The sequence below is a fragment of the Nannobrachium achirus genome (genome assembly GCF_963921795.1).
Source record: "Nannobrachium achirus genome assembly, chromosome: 17".
Taxonomy (NCBI): Eukaryota; Metazoa; Chordata; class Actinopteri; order Myctophiformes; family Myctophidae; genus Nannobrachium; species Nannobrachium achirus.
Window position 1 is genome coordinate 16377993 of NC_137824.1, and position 18630 is coordinate 16396622.

The window sequence follows — 18630 nt, forward strand, 5'->3', positions numbered from 1 at the left end:
TTTTATGCGTTATTCTTTTAAACCTAATGAAAAAGGTATCAAATGAAACCAAACCAGACTGACTTGCCGTACAGTGTCTGACCCCCTGCATGTATTGAACAGAGAGTACGAACTACTGCCATCTGGCAGAAGATATAGAATTCCAGAATGCCATTACAATAGATATAAGCACTAATTTGTTCCTATGTCTATTAAAATGTTAAACGATAGACTGAGTAGAGGCAATGTACGTTAGGTGCGGGTGCAGTATGTCTTTTACTTTTTCTGTTTTGGTTTTTGTAATTTATCTTTTTTCCTTTTTGTCTTAAATGTTTTTATGTACAATGCAGATGTGGCTCTGTCTCCAATAAAAAAAATCTCCTGAGGGAGACTAATAAATTTGAACCTTGAACCTTGATACTGTATACTGTATACAAGGACGCTAAGGAGAATTAAGTGAGCACCTCTCCACCAAGCCAGCTAAATTATATTGACAATCACTGGACAGTAAAATTACAAACTGAAGTATTTTTTGTTAGTATCTGTACTTTGAAGTAGTAGTGTATTTTAGAATCATTTTACAATGACTTTACTGGTCATATGAATCTTTTCTTGAACCAATCCATTCCTATTCTTTGCACCGGACTGCTTCACCACACTGATGTACAAAGTCCCTGTGCTTTTCACCAAGGGTTTTGTAAATCAATCTTAAAGGGATATTCCACTTTCAACAGGGAGCAGTGGTAGGGCTTCTCTCCACATACACACCCATTGTAACTTCAAACTCCATTTTAACCAAGATGGATTCATTAAAAACACACATTATTTTTTCTGGAGACTCATTTTACCTTCCTAATACGTGAGCAGGCCGTGTTTTTTCGATAACTTGCTTCATTTATTTTTAATAATTATTTGGAAAAATGGAAAAAATGAAATACATTATTAAAAATAAATGAAAAATGTTATCGAAAAAACACGGCCTGCTCACATATTAGGAGGGTAGTATGAGTCACCAGAAAAAAATAATGTGTGTTTTTAATTAATCTATCATGGTTAAAATGAAGTTTGAAGTTACAATGGATGTCTGTGGGGAGAGGCCCTGGGCCTGGTAACATTTATATCAAATATCTAAATATTCAATCAAGCTAATTAAAAACTGTTCAGGGTGTTCATAAAAGCCTGATTAGATGATAGAATTACCAAAAGTTCTTTTGAAAGTGAAATACCCCTTTAAGAGGTCTTTGGTTTCAGTTTCAGAAGATGCAAGCTATCTATTGATGTGCAGTAATCGATTAAATCGATAAGTTCATCTCTGGGTAACTTCGTGAGACCGACACAGGGAAAATGAACTAGAGTGTGTGGATATTTAAAAAACAAAAGATTCTATGCAAACATACATAGGCCTACATAATAAACATTAAAAGCCATAGGACAATAGGACCACAACATAAATAACTCTCTAGCTTCTTGGTGTTTTATACTTTTGACAGTTATGTACAAATATACAGTCACGTATATATGCATTTTTGTCAATAAAGAATTCCATCAATCAAACGTATAGACAGTTATGTACAAATATACGGTCACGTATATATGCATTTTTGTCAATAAAGAATTCCATCAATCAAACGTATACTGTAAACATGCACGCTCGCACATTCAACGACACTTTTAAATACCCTTAATGCTCCCGCTGTGGCCTCCCTTTGGTCTAGCGTTTCATGAGAGAGAATCATTGCTCACTTGACTGTTTATAGTGTCGAGCAGCAGAAAGTGTGAGTGTTTCTTTTCCATTATCTATTTGTGTCTATCTAGCCCACGTAGGCCTAGAATTATTGAATGCTTTAACTGTTGAAAAATAGCAGACATACAAGCTCGCAGCACGGCACCGAGTGCCGCGCTGCAAGCTTGTAGATCTGCTATTTTTTTTTTAATATATCTTTTCAAAAGCGAACATTTAGGACTCAAATATTTGCTTCTGGGTCCATCCCTGGAACAGCATATTTTGAGATGGGGGTCCGCGGCCAAATACCTGTAATTGTGGGGGTCCTTGACACGAAAAAGTTTGAGAACCACTGATTTAGAAGAAGGATTCAGAAGACATTCATGGAACCGGATCAAAAATATTCAAAGACTTGCACAAAACCTTCACGATTTTTCCAAAAATAGCAGATCTACAAGCTCGCAGCGCGGCACAGAGAGTGCGAGCTTATACATCTGCTATCTTTAAACAGTTAAAGCATAAAATGATGGTTAAAGTGGTTCAAATCTAAACGTGACCCAGATTTGCGTTCGGGCCTAAGTGGTCTAGGCGTGTGGCATGGAGGCAGCATGAAGGATTTCCCATTCTCTCACGCACCCAGAGAGCCTTGTTTTGATGTTCTGGAGGGAGTCGAGAGTAAATACAAACATGTGTTCAGATTTAGTTTTGGGTGAAGAAGCCTATACAACACGCAGCCCGCCAAGCCCCTAGCGTGATACTGCAGTCTGGGAAACACACGGGACCACACCACTTAAGACCTTTTGAACCCATTTAGAATTATTTAGTACTTTAACTATTGAAAAATAGCAGATATACAAGCTCACAGCGCGGCACCGAGTGCCGCGCTGCGAGCTTGTAGATCTGCAATTTTTGAAAAATCATTTTTTTGCAAGTCTTTGAATGCATCTTTTTAAACGCGAACATTTGTAACTCAAATATTTGCTTCTGGGTGGTCCCTGGAACAACTTATTTTGAGATAGGGGTCTTTGGCCAAATACATGCAACTTTGGGGGGTCCTTGACATGAAAAGGTTTGAGAACCACTGATTTAGAAGGATTTAGAATCGGGTCAAAAATATTCAAAGACTTACTCAAAGGTTTAACATTTTTCAAAAATAGCAGATCTACAAGCTGCGAGCTTGTACATCTGCTATTTTTAATAGTTAAAGCATAAAATAATTCATAGTGTTTAAAATCTAGATTTGCGTTAAATGGGTTAAAAGAGAGAGAAAGAAGTTGAAATAGTCAATTTGCAAAGTTCACAGCGCGTCACACTGAGCTTGAAGATCTGCTATTTTCTAAAACTCTTCACCTATAATGACATGGCCATTTTAACCCTGGCAACAACAACGGTGCCTGGGACAAAAGTGGTAAAGCATTTTGAAAATAGATCTTGGTTCCCTTTTTCAAAGGATGCATATACATAAAGATGTTAGTGACGACAGCAACCACATCACAAATAATAAAATGATTAGGTTTTTGGAAATTCATTCATTTTAGAATTCGGCCTTAGCCTTTATTTCCCTTTAGGGCTTATTAAAAATATGCCTTGGTCATCAGTACACTTGTATACTCCCAAACCTAGTGATCCTATAATTAACTAAACTAATAGTACAACTTATATTTGTATTTGTAGTGCAATGTTTTAATTTGTATCTCAAGTAGAAGACAGTGGCAGACAGGGTTTCTGTTCAACTTATCAGGATACGGTTCACTGGGGTTCATTTTTGATCTTTTTGTCAATACAAAACAGGAAATCATTTGACAAAAATAATTTAAATAGTTATCAATCAACTAACAGACAACTATGCTATGGTATACACACACTCACAGAAACAAAAGCTTGAACGTGAAAAAGAAATGACACACGATTTAAACCAAAGTTGTTTCGGGACGGCACGTAAAAAAAAAAAGTGGTAAGCACACACATTCACATGCATGTACAGTAAATGTACAGCACGTGCGCACAGGACTCACACACACACACACACACACACACACACACACACACACACACACACACACACACACACACACACACACACACACACACACACACACACACACACACACACACACACACACACACACACACACACACACACACACACACACACACACACGCTACACACGACACAAGCAACTAAGATGGTTTGCTCCATACAGTAACGACTCTTGTACCGTGGCGATGGCACTAACAGCATAGATCGCTGTTGTCGAACAGAAACCTCGTATCTCCATATTTCAACTTTTTCTTGTTTATTTGCTTGCTTTGGGTAAATTTACGTCCTACATCGCCACACTACTGAATCACACAAAAGTTTGTTTTCAAATGAAAGTGGTTAAGTCTTGTCTGTGGGGTTTTATAAATATTGAACCAATGAAAGGTATTCACCAGACTAAATAATAACTACATTGTCTCCATTGGAACACAGGTTCTTCCCCCCTCCGTCTCCTGAAAATGGACATACAAGGTTTCAACGCGACAACAGCGACGACGGCGTATACAAAAAGCCATTCTGGGATAGCTGAGGGCTAGATGAGGCATCCTAGAAGGACCTCCTCCTCCCATCCCAGAGAGAGAGAGAGAGAGAAAGAAAAAAACAGTAATCACAGACAGGGCATTAACCTCAGTTTCTAAACACCACAGCATCCAAACCAGATCCGCTTAGCCGTCTGGTTGCTAAATGGTGCAATTGGTTTTTGGGGCTTGGATAGCCTGCGGTGGAGGGCTGTGGTCCCCTGTCGCCCCATCATGTCCTTTCTCTTTATTCCGGCGGTTCGGGGGGTTGAGGCGAGGACATGCCTTAGTCATGTTTGCCCTTTACGGCTTTGGGAGAGCCTTCGTTCCACGCCACGTAAACAAACATAGCCAGAACCACATGGACCGCCAGCACCGCCACGATGGCGGCGTAGAAGTAGCTGTCAGAGCTAGACATCTTCATGGAACCTGAGGAGACAAGAAGGGGTTCCAATCAGAGCAGGGGTTGGGTCTCTCTTTTTACTACGGCGTCCTCCTCAGACGAGTCCTCCTCCTGCGTCTTAAAACCCATTCAGAACGGGTATACGTTATTGTGTATCATTATTTTATGCTTTAACTATTGAAAAATAGCAGATATACAAGCTCACAGCGCGGCACCGAGTGCCGCGCTGCGAGCTTGTAGATCTGCTATTTTTGAAAAATCGTGAAAATTAGAATTTGGACCCGATTCTATAAGTGTCTTTTGAATCCTTCTAAGGTTTTTTTTTTAAATGTCAGCAATCTGGCCAGCCATCGTCAAAGAAAAGGTCCATTTCACTTAACTGGAGCTCAGTTAGTCTGAACTTGAAAGACTACAATGTCAGTGGTTCTCAAACTTTTTCATGTGAAGGACCCCCAAAATGATATTTATTTGGCCACGGACTCCCCATCTCAGAATATTTAGTTCCAGGGACCACCCAGAAGCTAAATTTGAGTTACGTGAGACGTTCGCTTTAAAAATACATACATTCAAAGATTTTCACACATTTTCACGACTTTTTCAAAAATAGCAGATCTACAAGCTTGTATATCTGCTATTTTTCACTGGTTAAAGCATTCAAGAATTCTAGGCCTAAATGGGTTAAGTGTCTAGGCCTGGGGCGCTGTGGTTATTGCTGGGTACCGAGATAACAAAATCAACTGTCTGTGTTTACCCGACAAGGGGTTGCGTGACTTCTGTCAAAGTCTATTTTGGGGGTTGCCAGCTAAAAAAGGTTGAGAAAGACTGAAATAAACGATTAAGGGAAGCCATCGCCTTGTTTGTTTTGAAAGAAAAGTGAGTTAAGTTGATGACAGTCTCGGCTGCCGGAAATAGATTTCAAAAATGAAAGTTAGTTTGTAGATTTGGGGGGGGGAACATTTTTTTTTTGAAAAATGTAGCGGTTATGAACCCGACCCCCGTGGTATGCATACATAACCGTGGTATGGCAGTGATGTGGTTGTCGCCCTCATCCCATTACTCCACACATCTGGCCAGCTCGTTTGTGCTTTACGCGACAGTGTCTTTCTTCAGCACATCCCCATATTTAGAGCCAATACTAGCCCACTTAAAGTGATAGTTCACCCCCCCCAAATGAGTTTACTTCGATGACTCACCCCATGGACTCAAAGAGCCTCCATTTGATATCCATCTCCGACTGGACATCATATTATTGGCTTATGAATGTGACAAAAACTAACTTAATCTTGCTTGTGTAGGCTAATCCGATAGGTGAGATAGGTTTTCTCATATAGACAATTCTCATGCTAACGACTTAATCCTGTATTATGATGTTGCACAATGGTGGTGTAATCTTTTTTTTAATAGCCAATCAACAAGGATGTAGATCGGCTCTTTTCACGATTGAATAATAGGCCTAATAATAATCGTCCATTAACTCATTCTTAGCCAAATCGCCTTTCATCGCCATTTTGAGGACGCCAAACCGTGCCAGATCGCCAAACGTCGCCTTGGGGATCATTTTCTGATGATTTTGGTATTTTTTTGACATTTTTTGAGCTATAAATGACCATTCTAGCTTCATATAAGCTTCAGCAAGGATTCTGCGATGGAAGTGACGTCATCGCCGGAAACCGGAAATCGAGCGTGTCAAACATGTACCCGAGCATATATTTTACATTGGAAGCCATTACAGCAACTCGGCTCTATCTCACGTTCTAAACGTCGGATCTTGATCCGGTTTGAAGGCTCTGTGCGTCAATTGGGCATCTAAGGCACATAGTCGATACTTTTTTTTTTTTTTTAAGAGCGCGGATGGCGTGCACGGGTCCCGGGCCGTTCCATGCTAACGCTAATGCTAAGTGAATGGACTGGTTGCTAATTTGAGGCCTTCTAGCAATCGCCAGAGACCTTAATCGCTGGCGACATCTAGTGTACACTATATAGACTACAGCCTACCAAAATGTCATGCATATAAGGGAGATCTACTGTGACTCTGAAAAATTAATAATATTCCTGGCAGTATAGGCGCAAACGCATATTGTAAATGGCTGTGTATGTGTCACAATCGAGGCAAAAGTTAGAAATTATCATATTGATTTTAATTTACATAGCCCAGCCCGACCACAAAGCCAGTGTTACGGCAATGTAATTGTAATTAAATAATTGAATTAGAACATAATTCATTAATTGTATAAATGATGTGAGAGAACAAATTTCAAGACATTTACCGTTACATCTTATGAGCAAAATCCACTAAAATCCACTCGTCCTAGACAATTCGCCCTCCTGGCCGCCCAAACACTGGAATAAACTCCCTGTCGCGCTTAGAACAAGAGACTCACTCCCTAGCTTCCCGCCTACCCTCAATGACCATACATGAAAGCTAGATAGCAGTTTTAAGTTTTATATCAAGTTTTTTACTGATTAAGTTCTTGGTCTACCTATGTTATTTTTTCTAGATTTCTATGCATTTGATGTATTGATGTATTGATGTATTACCTTGCTTATTGTAAGTCACTCTGGATTAAATGCCTAAATTGTAAATTGTACTTAAAACTAGGGATGTCCCGATACCACTTTTTTGCTGACCGAGTACAAGTACGAGTACTTCATTTTGAGTACTCGCCGATACCGAGTACCAATACGAGTACAATTAATAATACAAAATGTCTTATCAGATGTTCCTCACTTTCTGGCTGTATATAACACATTAAATTGCATTGCTTTCCCAGAACATGGCACAACTGCCACACATTTCACTTTTTTTTTCAGGTTTAGCCCATGGAAATTCCTGTACTGTGCATGATCTTCTAGATCTGCTATGCTCATTATGCTGTATGTGTGTATTTTTACTTTTGATACTTTAAGAGAGAGAGAGGCGAAGTGGCGGAACACACAGGGTACTCGGGCGCTTTGTGAGCAGTATCGGATGAGTACCGATACTGCAAAATAGGCCGGTATCGGGGCGAGTACCGATACCACGAGTACCGATACCGCATCCCTACTTAAAACGTACCCTCAAAGATGTAGGCCTTTGATGCAAAGTACAGTCCTATGGGGAACGTGATCATCAGGACTGTGAAAAACAGCAGTGTCTTCAAAGCAGACACCAAGGAGCTCTCGTTTCTGAAGAGACAAACACAATTCAATTCATTGTTTGGATAAAAAAGGGAATAAAGAAAAGAAGACAGCCAGCCAGCCAGGCAGTGACACATGCATCATCTTCAGAGCTTTAGAGTTGAGTAAAAAAAATAAAAAATCATATATACTGTATACAGTAGGCTATTCGTGCATTTTGATGATGGGGAATTCCCAAATACAAGCCTGGGGTTTTGAACAAAATACATTAATTGTCCAATTATGATAGCTATGAATATTACGGTATGATATTCATGAACAATATGAAAAAATATGATATCAAATCAATACATTTACTTTCATTGCTTTCTGCATCCAGTGAAAGCTTAATCAGCAATGTGGTTTCTACACTAAACACTAAATAAACACACAACATATAACGTCCAGGAACGGGGTTCGAACCCGCGACACGCTCGGCTGTCAGGCTGGCATTGCAGCCTAGGGCGCCCGGACCACCACGCTGGCGGCACTATGCAACTTTCCTCTTCTACCCCGGATTTGAACGCATTTTGTGGTCAAGTGCTGACATTTTTACCATTGAGCTAATGAGTCTGCCTACTTGCTCAGGGGATTTAAATGATGGTCGAAATTCGTGTCAGATTCTGTGTCTAGGTGAGACTATGAAACATTATTTAACGGACAGGAAAGATCTGACAGCTATAAGAATGAATACTGGAGGTGTGTGTGTGTGTGTATGTGTGTGAGGGGTAAGAGACTTGAGACGCATGACTTGTGACTACGACTGAAGAAGTAGGGACTAGGGATGTAATGACATCGTAACACATTCTCAAAATACTCTAACTTCTGCTTTTCACAAATTTGAGTGCTTAGAAAAGCACTTAAAAATGCAATCCATTATTATAATTTCAGATCAGATTCACTTTATTTGTCACTTAGATGCACTGGGTACATACATGTGAAAATCTTACGCTCGGAAGCTCCAGTACAATAAAAAACATGATAATAAAAGCATATAAAAGACCTACAATAAAAATACGTACAATAAAACAAACACAAGGTATGGCAATAATAATCAGTCCGATAAAGTGCATAGCGCAAAGTGCAAAGAGTTATTGCACATTCCTCACTTAGCATTTAAAAGTCTGATGGCCTGTGGGGAAAAAGCTGTTCCTCAGCCTGGTGGTGCCAAATACATATCATTTCTACCTAGGGCTGTGACAATTATTACATAATCGTCTAATCGTGATTATTTGACGTAATCGTGATTATTTTTCATAATCGTCATAATCGTTTCCATGTTGAAAAATGTTCATATTTAGAAAGTAAAAAATAGTGGAAATATTTCCACTATCAATGTTCTTTTTTAAGTATAAAGTTGTCAAATATGTCAGTAATTTCATTGTATATTTAAGGTTATGTGTCATATCTGCCATGTGCAACTTCAAAGCCTACAAGCCAAACAGAAATGTAATTGTCAATGACAAAAACACAATTAAATTGTTAATCGCAATTATTTGAGAGAAAATTAATCGTCATGTAAAAGCTATAGCTATTTCTAGCTATTTAAACCTGTGACACTGACACCATGACAATTTGGGGATAAACAAAGGTTGCAGAGTACATGTTGGTCTTATGAAGACTTTACACCTGCTCTGGGGGCTATCATGCAGGCAGGAGACAAACTCCTGAAGGGGGCTTTTTTTTCTAGTTTCAACAATTGCTACAAAATACTAAAATAAAACCTGTGGCTATCCAGTCATTGTGGCATACAGTTGAATGGATACATTTAGGAGGACTGATAATGATGTGATTTATATGAGTTAATAAAAGGACCCCCAGAGGCTTTCTTGCTGTGTTTATCTTTTTAATTGACCTTGTACCAGTGGTAATAGACAAAGCCTATACTTACCTCCCCCTTTCTGCTGTAAATATATTTGATCTATTTTCTTCTATTTTATTTTTCTAATTTTGAGTGTTTTATTTTTCTGTTTGGCTATTTATGATATCCTCTGCATAGTACTGTGTTCTGTTATATGAGCTACAAAAATGTAAATAAGCTGAAAGGCTTTCTTTGGATCTCCTTTTAGTTGACCTTGTACCAGTGAACTGTACTGTCATGAAACTGTAGCATCCAATGCAAACTTCTAATAAAGTCTTTGATCAATCAATCAAAGCTGTACTGCCATGTACCCTTTCCTGTGTAAACTTATAATACTGTAGGTCTTCAATCAATCAATGTTTCATGCATGTTCAAATCATGTATATCCAAAGCAATTTTACATTGAGGTGCCCAGACTTCTCAGAGGCCCTCTGCTGTCTGCAATCTGCATCCTCTCAAAGTGGGGTGCAGGGACCCTCAGGCCTGGTCTTCCATGCACTACTATTCTCCAGCCTCACCTACAGTAGATACTGTGAGGCTGAACTGCACCTATTGTACATAAATATTGTATATATACTGTGAAGTTTCTTTTTAATATTACCAACTTTTTGCACATAGAACACACTGTGAAGTTGTTTTTCAAATAGTTAAAGTACAGTAGCTACTATGGGAAAATAATGCCATTGGAGTATAAAATACACCAAACTTTATGCACATGCACAGCTGAGGATGCTTTTGTTTAATTATTCTCTTTGCTCTTTTTCACTCTTTTTCTTCCTAAGTCATTATTACTTATTATTTTATCTTAGATGTGTTGTTTTCTGTTGTTCTGCTTTATTTTATAATATATATCACTGCATTGTCTTAAAGGAAGCCGAAAAATAATAAGTTGTACGCTTACTTTACAGGTCTGTAACTCTGGCTATGCAGTGGGAGTGTACAAATGGAACCAAATGGAATGAATGGACCCGTAAGGTAAAGAGGGTCCATTTGGTTCCATTTGTACACTCAAAGAGTTATTTGGGTCATTTTGAGAGCCACTCAGAGTCAGGCACATCAACACGTGACATTCATTCATTCACTCACAACAACTTCATGCACATACAGTTAAAGTGTCAGAGAGCAAGTGACAAAGAACTGACAAAAAAATGATATATTGTCGACACATTCAAACCCCTACTGACAAAATGAAAATAAGTCTGGGTTTTCTCAAGTAGCCTATGTAATAGATAGCAATAGTTCTCAATGTGGATTCCAGGGACTCTGTGGGTTCCTTTATGGAGGGCTAAATGGACCCAGACAAGTCTGTGTCTCTCAACATACAAATGGAACCAAATGGACCCGTTCCATTTGTATGCTGTTAGAGTTAAGAGGAGACCTTGAAATGTACACGTTTGAGAAACACTGATAGATAGAACGGCAGAAAAGCCTGGACTAAGCGAGGCATAGCAACCAGAGAGCTAATGCTGCTAACTAAAGCTAGCTCGCTATGATGAAGCTGTTTGTTATATTTTACTGTATTTTATCTCATTCTCACCCCCTGAAATCAGGCGCTGGTCCCGGCTGAGCGGTGTTTAATGAAGACCTGGCCCCTCCGTCCATGGCTGATGTGATATGAACGATAAGAGGATGAATTAAAGTGGAATAAAATGAGATTAGACTGTTGTGTTGTGTTGTGGCTTAAAAGATCCTCTACTTCCCCATGTGGTCATGTGACACGCTGACAGTCAGTCACGTCGCGTCACATGACAAAGCGCTCGCCCGCCACCTACTGTTCAGGAGTATAATGCACAGTGGTTCTCAAAGTGTGGTCCGGGGACCCACCCAAGGGTCCTTGAGGGTGTTCCAGTGGGACTGGGTCCCCAGTTAAATGAGTTACTGGAGCAAGGGTCTTAACAACAGGGAGTCCTCAGAGTTACTACAGGGGGTCCTCCAAATCTTTGAGTGATAGAAACCCTTTTCTTCTTTTTAATATTAACAACTTGCTTGAACCCTAGTGTCCATATTCTGATAACTTCAAACAAAAATAGCAGATCTACAAGCTCACAACACCTCGTTGTGAGCTTGTAGATCGGCTACTTTCAGCAAAGAGGTTTGGTGCAGAGGGGAAAAAGAGCAGTGGTTAAAAATCAGAAAACACAAATTTACATGAATCCAAAATACACTGATGATTGTGCTGTCAAACAATGAAACTATGGAATCTCTGAAAAGGGGGGGGGGGGATAATAATAATAATAAAAACTAAAGAAGTATTGTCAGAGAAGATCACACTAAGGTTAAGCATTCACATTCACTTGATAATTTGTGGGAACGTGCCAGTATATGACCTGATTTTATTTTTGATTTAATTATATCATAGGTGTAAAAATGTCATATTCTTTTGCATTTCTTCAATTTCTTGCCCTTAGTTGCTTCCCTCTATCTATGCGTTCTAAATAGAATAGAATAGACACACACACACACACACACACACACACACACACACACACACACACACACACACACACACACACACACACACACACACACACACACACACACACACACACACACACACACACACACACACACACACACTTGTGTTAATCTTACTTAAAGTCTCCTTAAAATCAGACAGTTGAAAATTACTTTTTGTCTCTGTTGTTATTGCTATTTCTCTGCACTGTTTTTGTCTTGTTTCTTTTAAGCATGTAGGCTGCAGAACCTTTATAACTTCATAGTTTTTAAATCACTCTACCAGGTTAATATCTCGAATATATTATAATGACTGGTGGATGATTGATAAACACTGTGATTCTCTAGCTAATACATGAATGGACATTATATTTCAACTCATATGGACATTGGACAAACCTGCACCTTGACATGAACACAGAGATTAATTTATCGATAGACCAAGAGTAACTGCTTTGTTTAACAATGACAGTGAGATACTTGTTTGCACTAACTAGCATTGACTGCTATGGTCTCTTTTGCAAGACACTTTATGTATATAGGCCTATACTTATATATTATTCGCCCCCTCTATTGATGCACCTTCTCTTGATTGGTACTGTACTGCTCTTGTCTTTGTTTTTGTTTTTTTTCCCTCTTATCTATCTTTTCTTACGTCTCTGTAACTTTGTAAATAACTGTATACTGCTGTGCTACTTCTGGACAACTGAATTTCCCCGTTGGGATAATAAAGGTATCTATCTATCTATCTGATGGAATTTGGATCATATTCCATATGGATAAACAGTTTTTCCCCAATCATAATAAAATACTCCACACACAAGAAAGGATGAATGTCCACACCAGGGAATATGCGTTTTTTTGTGGTGAAGTTTAGTCAGAGTTCAAATTACTGTACAGCAGTACAGTAGAGCAAAATCACCCATAGTATCTCTGAGTACAAAGCATAATGATTCACAGATATATGGAGTTTACAGAATACATTAGTCACATTCTGATTGGACAATTAAACATAACATGGATGGGATGTTGTTGTGACTGAGTCTCATGGACTCAGAAGCCAAGGATGTAGAATGTTTTGGCTTTCCATTATCCCGTGTCCTGGACACTTTGACATTTCGCTGGTCAATCTTTCTGTCCCTGGAGTGGGGCAGATTCTCGTCTCGTGCATTAGTTATCAGATCAAAACATCATGGCATTGACTTTTAACACTGAGAATGATATCTATACCATGTTAAACAACAATAACATATTTTACTATCAATTCCCTCCTGAGATAGCATTTGAAGTGTTAAATGTCAAGGCAGCATAAACAACAAGGGAAGAAAACATGGGTTAAACTTTTTTTTAAGGTATTTGAAACAGAACATAATAATTGAACAATTTAAGTCAAAAACATTTCGATAGTTTTTGAAGAGTAGAGTCAAAAGAACTGTATATTTCCAAAGGTATTTAAATCAGAATATCATAATTGAACTTTGTTTTTGTTTTTGTTTTTTAAGTAGAGGTAAAAGATTTTTATTGTCTTAATTATTAATTATTATATATATGTATTTTACAAAGGTTCAATGTGTCGAAGATTGATTGGAAATTATCCATGTCAAGCAAGATAAAAACACATCAGCATCACGCTCCCGGGTGGTTATTACAATTTGGGGCCGATTTTAGTCAAAACAAGACGAACTTGACTCTTTACCATAATTTAGGTTAAAGACAAAAGCATTCAAAATGTATTTAGACAGCATCCGAAAATCAGCCGTTTGGCGGTCATAATTCGTACACCTCCGAGGTTACCTTTAGGTAATGAGTGGTCTTAATTGTCATTATTGGGAGGTGTCAAACCGGAGCCCCCTTAAAGCCAACTGTCTATTCCTCCTTACCACTACTGGCTTTTGTCCGAGTCAAGGTCTGAAAGAAAACACTTTACAGCGGGAAAACGTGTGTGATGCAGTTTCATACTCACGAAATACATATGGACTTTTCAATCATCCTTTTTGACATTTCCACTTTGGACAGACATGTAGTGAAGTATGTGTCTGTCAAATCATTCTCAATTATCATCTCAAAATATCTTTATCTGTAAGACAAGGGAAAAGACAGGGACAAATCAATCCATACTGTAAGGCAATAAGGTATTTATATATAGAAATTAAATTGAAATGTTTAGATACATCACCAAAAAGGGGACACAAGTTGTGTCAGTTTGTTCTGTTAGGGGAAACAGATTAACCCTGTTGAGGATTGGAATCAACTTCACAAAATGAAATATATTTAAATGGGATGAAATGAAAACAAAATGAAATATGAAAATATGAAATCAGAAAATGAAATATGAATTCAGAAAATGAAAATATGAAAGAAATAAAATTAAATGAAAAAATATTAATTCTAAATATTAATTCTCCAAACACATTCCCTCCCGTTTGCCACAGCCAAAAATATTGGGTGTGACAAAAATTGTTTTGTTTGGAGGATAATTTGTTAAAATATGGTTAAATGAGAAACAGATGGTACCGAGGTACAGTAGGGTACCGAGGTACAGTAAAGGACAATGACTCTGCTCACTGTCAGAGTTAGAGTGAGCTTCCAGGCCTGTGAGGGGGGAAGTGTATCATAACAAGATAAGGTTTTCCCAAAACAATAGTTAGCGAGGCCTGCTGAAAGGCTCTCTACTGAAAGTGTCCCAGAGAGAGAGACTTTAAAGAAGTAAAATAATAATAATAAAAATACATAACATAATCATAATGTCATTTTTTTTTTTCCATAATGTGTAATCCCGTATAAGCCCAGTAGGGTTGTAATAATTGTGGAATTTGACTGAAAAGGTTTGAATGAGCCCAGCCATATAAATTGTTTTTGGAACGGTTTCAGCCTGCTGAGGGAGTAATCAAAGTACTTTTACTCAAGTAAAGAGGATAAGGGATTACCCAGAATAAACCAAGAAGGATAAATTAAAGGTTGAGTAAAACCAGGGCAAGGTTGAAAATAGAGATAACAATAATATTGATAATAATGATTATGGACATGATTACTGATAAGCCTCTCTTCCCTTTTAACACATACTGCAGTTATGTGTCAAAAAATGGATTTTGGCAAATATTGGTGAAAGTAACGTTTTTGGTACATGTCCCTAAGATGTGGTTTGAAAGAACAAGGTTCAGTTGTTACACAGGAAATAGTGTTTTTCACGACAAAACAGGAGGACAGGAGAAAACTGGTTAAAATAAAATTGAAATAAAACAGTCAGTCAGTCAAGTTGAGTGTCAGTCAAGTTGGTTAGCGAGTTAGTGGAGTTCCTTCCACGATACCTGTCTATCCAGGTCGAGTCCGTCCTGTCCCCTAAAATGAAATAAATAAAGTAAAAATAATCCCTACCACATTGGTGAAAAAGAATTAATACATTAGGGAGAGAAAAAAAATTATTAAGACGTTAGGGGCATCATATATAAACATTCAAATAAACCCAAGCGTTGGTTGTTATCAGTACGAGTGTAGTCATACCAAGAGTGAATGAGATCCCCTTTGAGAGAGAGAGGGAGAGACAGTCATATGTGTAAATAATTCCTAGTTTTGCAAACCAGGTAAGTGAGTTAGAACACAATACAGAGGGAGAAAAACCCAAGACAGATTCAAATATAACCCCAGCACATTGTTATCAAGCCCTGTATTAGAATGTAAACAGTAGATTATACAGAACAAGAGCGAATGAAACCCATTTTTGAGAGAGAAAGAGAGAGCAAGGTCACACAGAAACTGAATCGGCTCGTGGCCTCTCAAGGTAAAAATAAGAAAAATGAAATAAAAAACAATTCCAGCAATCCCCTCATAGTTTTTTTTCCAAAATAAAACAATAATAACACATAGGCCGTGCCAGCCTATAAGCAGCGTAAGCAGCTCACGCGAGCAGCAGGCATTGAGCAAGCAAGCAGCATAAGCCAAGCACATATTGTACCATATTGTACACAGAAGTAGCACCGCTCACTTTATACTTGGTTTGATTTTCCTGCTTTCATAATAGACAAACCGAAATGTAACCAGGGGAGGAAAAGGGGATTAGAGATGATTAGACAGAGATAGATTATCAAAAACATTTAACACACAGGTTTGTCAGTCAGAACTTGATTTTTCTTTTTTTTTTCTTTCCAGAAGTCGTTCTTAGTCAAAAGTAAACAAAATATATAGTACCATTATCTCGGGGCGTCCCAAGGGTCAAGAGTGTTTGTTCTTTTCGGGACATTGTAATCCATGAAAGTCACGTAGCAGATCGACAAGCTCACAACGCGTCCCATCGCGTTGTGAGTGGAAGGCAGTGCCAGCCAGGTTCGGCTGGGGGGGCCTTGTCAAGCCCGTCAGCATCTGAAAACACTGTTTGCGTTCTCGGTTCCTTCCTAATGAGGTTTGAGTGGTATCCAGCAACACATCCAGTGGCAATAATGTCTCCGCAGCTTCGCACATCCATTGAAATGTTCCAGGAAAGGTTTTAGGTATTGCTGGTAAATGGGAGTTCCCGATGATCTTCCAGAGTGATGTGAGGTCCGGGTTAAAAAGAGGTTCTGGGTTTAGATTGTAACATCTCATCCGTGTGTGTCCAGGATTTACACGATAAAAACACTGCTTCTCGGAGCAGGGGGCTTTTTTAGCTTGAATGGTCATGTTTCTTAAAAATGTTCTTGGGAGCGCTGAGATAAAAAGCTCCTGTATTCAACATCTCAGAGTCGCCTGAGACGGAAAATAAAAAATAAATAAAATAAGATAAGACTGAGACGAAAACGAAGACGTGTAAGCGTAAAGCATGAAGATTTCCGTCAGAACGTTCTGTTCTGGAACATAAAGGAAATCTACCAATTAAAATAACCACGCTATTTCTTATGTGATTAAGTAGCTGGAAACAGCTATTATTGATAAAATAACCACGCGATTTGTTATGTGGTTAAGTGGCTGGGTTATGCACTGGCCAAGAGATTCTCCCTTCAGAACAATTGCTTTTGTTCTGGGTACACTAAACAAAATCGTGTAAAGATTTCCTTCAGGACAGAAATAACTTTCGTCCTGGCAACACTAAACTGGAGTCTCGTGCTAAATAACACCAACTAATAATATGGACAAGCATGAATCTGTGACCAACAGTCTGCTATGTCCTCAGAACAGGAAACCGCAGTCCCTATTCTGTTACTCAAACGTGCAACAAAAAGCGACAAAACCAATATACTAAAAACATTAAACATTAAAAACGCAGCTGTGTTTAGAGCTAGCTAGACTCTTAAGACAGCAGGTATAAACGTATGACCTGGGTTCTGTTGAATGAGGAGGACTTAGTGTGTGAGAATGAAGCATGTCGCCCTCTCAAAGTCTCTGTGCGGAGAGATGAGGGGAGAGAGACCGTCCGTGAACGGCTCCTGGTGTGGAACGCTGTGCCAGAGCCAAACCTGGCCGCCTCCATTTCGTCTTTCTTCAGACCGTTGTGAGATCTTATCGATATGTTGATGTGGGAGAGAGTCATCATATCCGAATTCCTTTCTCCATATGGGCAAAAATGGTGCAATTGTGGGGCACCTAGAAACAACCTGTTTCATTTCCTCATTGTCTATCTTAGCCATTAAAGCTGTTATCAGTTCATTCCCCAAGCTTTGAAGAGACGCTTCAATTCAAAGGTGTTGTTCCGTTTGTAAAAAGGTTGTTTAGATTTCGGCAGGTGTTTTCTGCCTTCCTGTGCCGCGCTCAGGAGGAAAAAAACGTGGAGGGAGTCCTTTCAGTGTTACTCCGTGGGAGTCAGGGGAAACGTCTGATAATATCCTCGGCTGGTTGTTACTAGCAGAGATGAACGAAGTGGGATTCCAAAACAAACTGTCCAGCTGTATCGAATCCATAAACGTCAAATCAGTAGAAATCCGTAACTGGTTCTAGCAGCGGAGAAGACAAAATGAGTCCAACAAAGTTGAGCCCCAATATCTCCTCGGAGCTAATCCGGCAATCGAATGGGCCATTTGATGGAATTTGGATCATATTCCATATGGATAAACAGTTTTTCCCCAATCATAATAAAATACTCCACACACAAGAAAGGATGAATGTCCACACCAGGGAATATGCGTTTTTTTGTGGTGAAGTTTAGTCAGAGTTCAAATTACTGTACAGCAGTACAGTAGAGCAAAATCACCCATAGTATCTCTGAGTACAAAGCATAATGATTCACAGATATATGGAGTTTACAGAATACATTAGTCACATTCTGATTGGACAATTAAACATAACATGGATGGGATGTTGTTGTGACTGAGTCTCATGGACTCAGAAGCCAAGGATGTAGAATGTTTTGGCTTTCCATTATCCCGTGTCCTGGACACTTTGACATTTCGCTGGTCAATCTTTCTGTCCCTGGAGTGGGGCAGATTCTCGTCTCGTGCATTAGTTATCAGATCAAAACATCATGGCATTGACTTTTAACACTGAGAATGATATCTATACCATGTTAAACAACAATAACATATTTTACTA

General features: G+C 38.8%; 1 protein-coding gene across 1 annotated transcript; it reads right to left on the bottom strand.

Moving 5' to 3' along the window:
- Positions 1–3254: 3254 nt before the first annotated feature.
- On the bottom strand, positions 3255–11376 carry vma21 (vacuolar ATPase assembly factor VMA21). Its single transcript, XM_080745707.1, has 3 exons — positions 11219–11376; positions 7720–7829; positions 3255–4690 (listed from the first exon to the last, which is right to left on the bottom strand). The coding sequence occupies exons 1-3, from the start codon at positions 11281–11283 to the stop codon at positions 4548–4550; spliced, it is 318 nt and encodes a 105-aa protein (XP_080601833.1). The 5' UTR covers positions 11284–11376; the 3' UTR covers positions 3255–4547.
- Between the last annotated feature and the right edge of the window lie 7254 nt (positions 11377–18630).

Bases quoted from the DNA above. Each gene is read 5' to 3' on its own strand.
- vma21 (XM_080745707.1), bottom strand. From the start codon at position 11,283: ATGGACGGAGGGGCCAGGTCTTCATTAAACACCGCTCAGCCGGGACCA. The intron at 7,830-11,218 runs GTGAGAATGAGA...TTGTCTCTTCAG, and splicing joins CCAGCGCCTGATTTCAGGGG to AAACGAGAGCTCCTTGGTGT. The intron at 4,691-7,719 runs GTACGTTTTAAG...TTGTCTCCTCAG, and splicing joins AAAGGCCTACATCTTTGAGG to GTTCCATGAAGATGTCTAGC.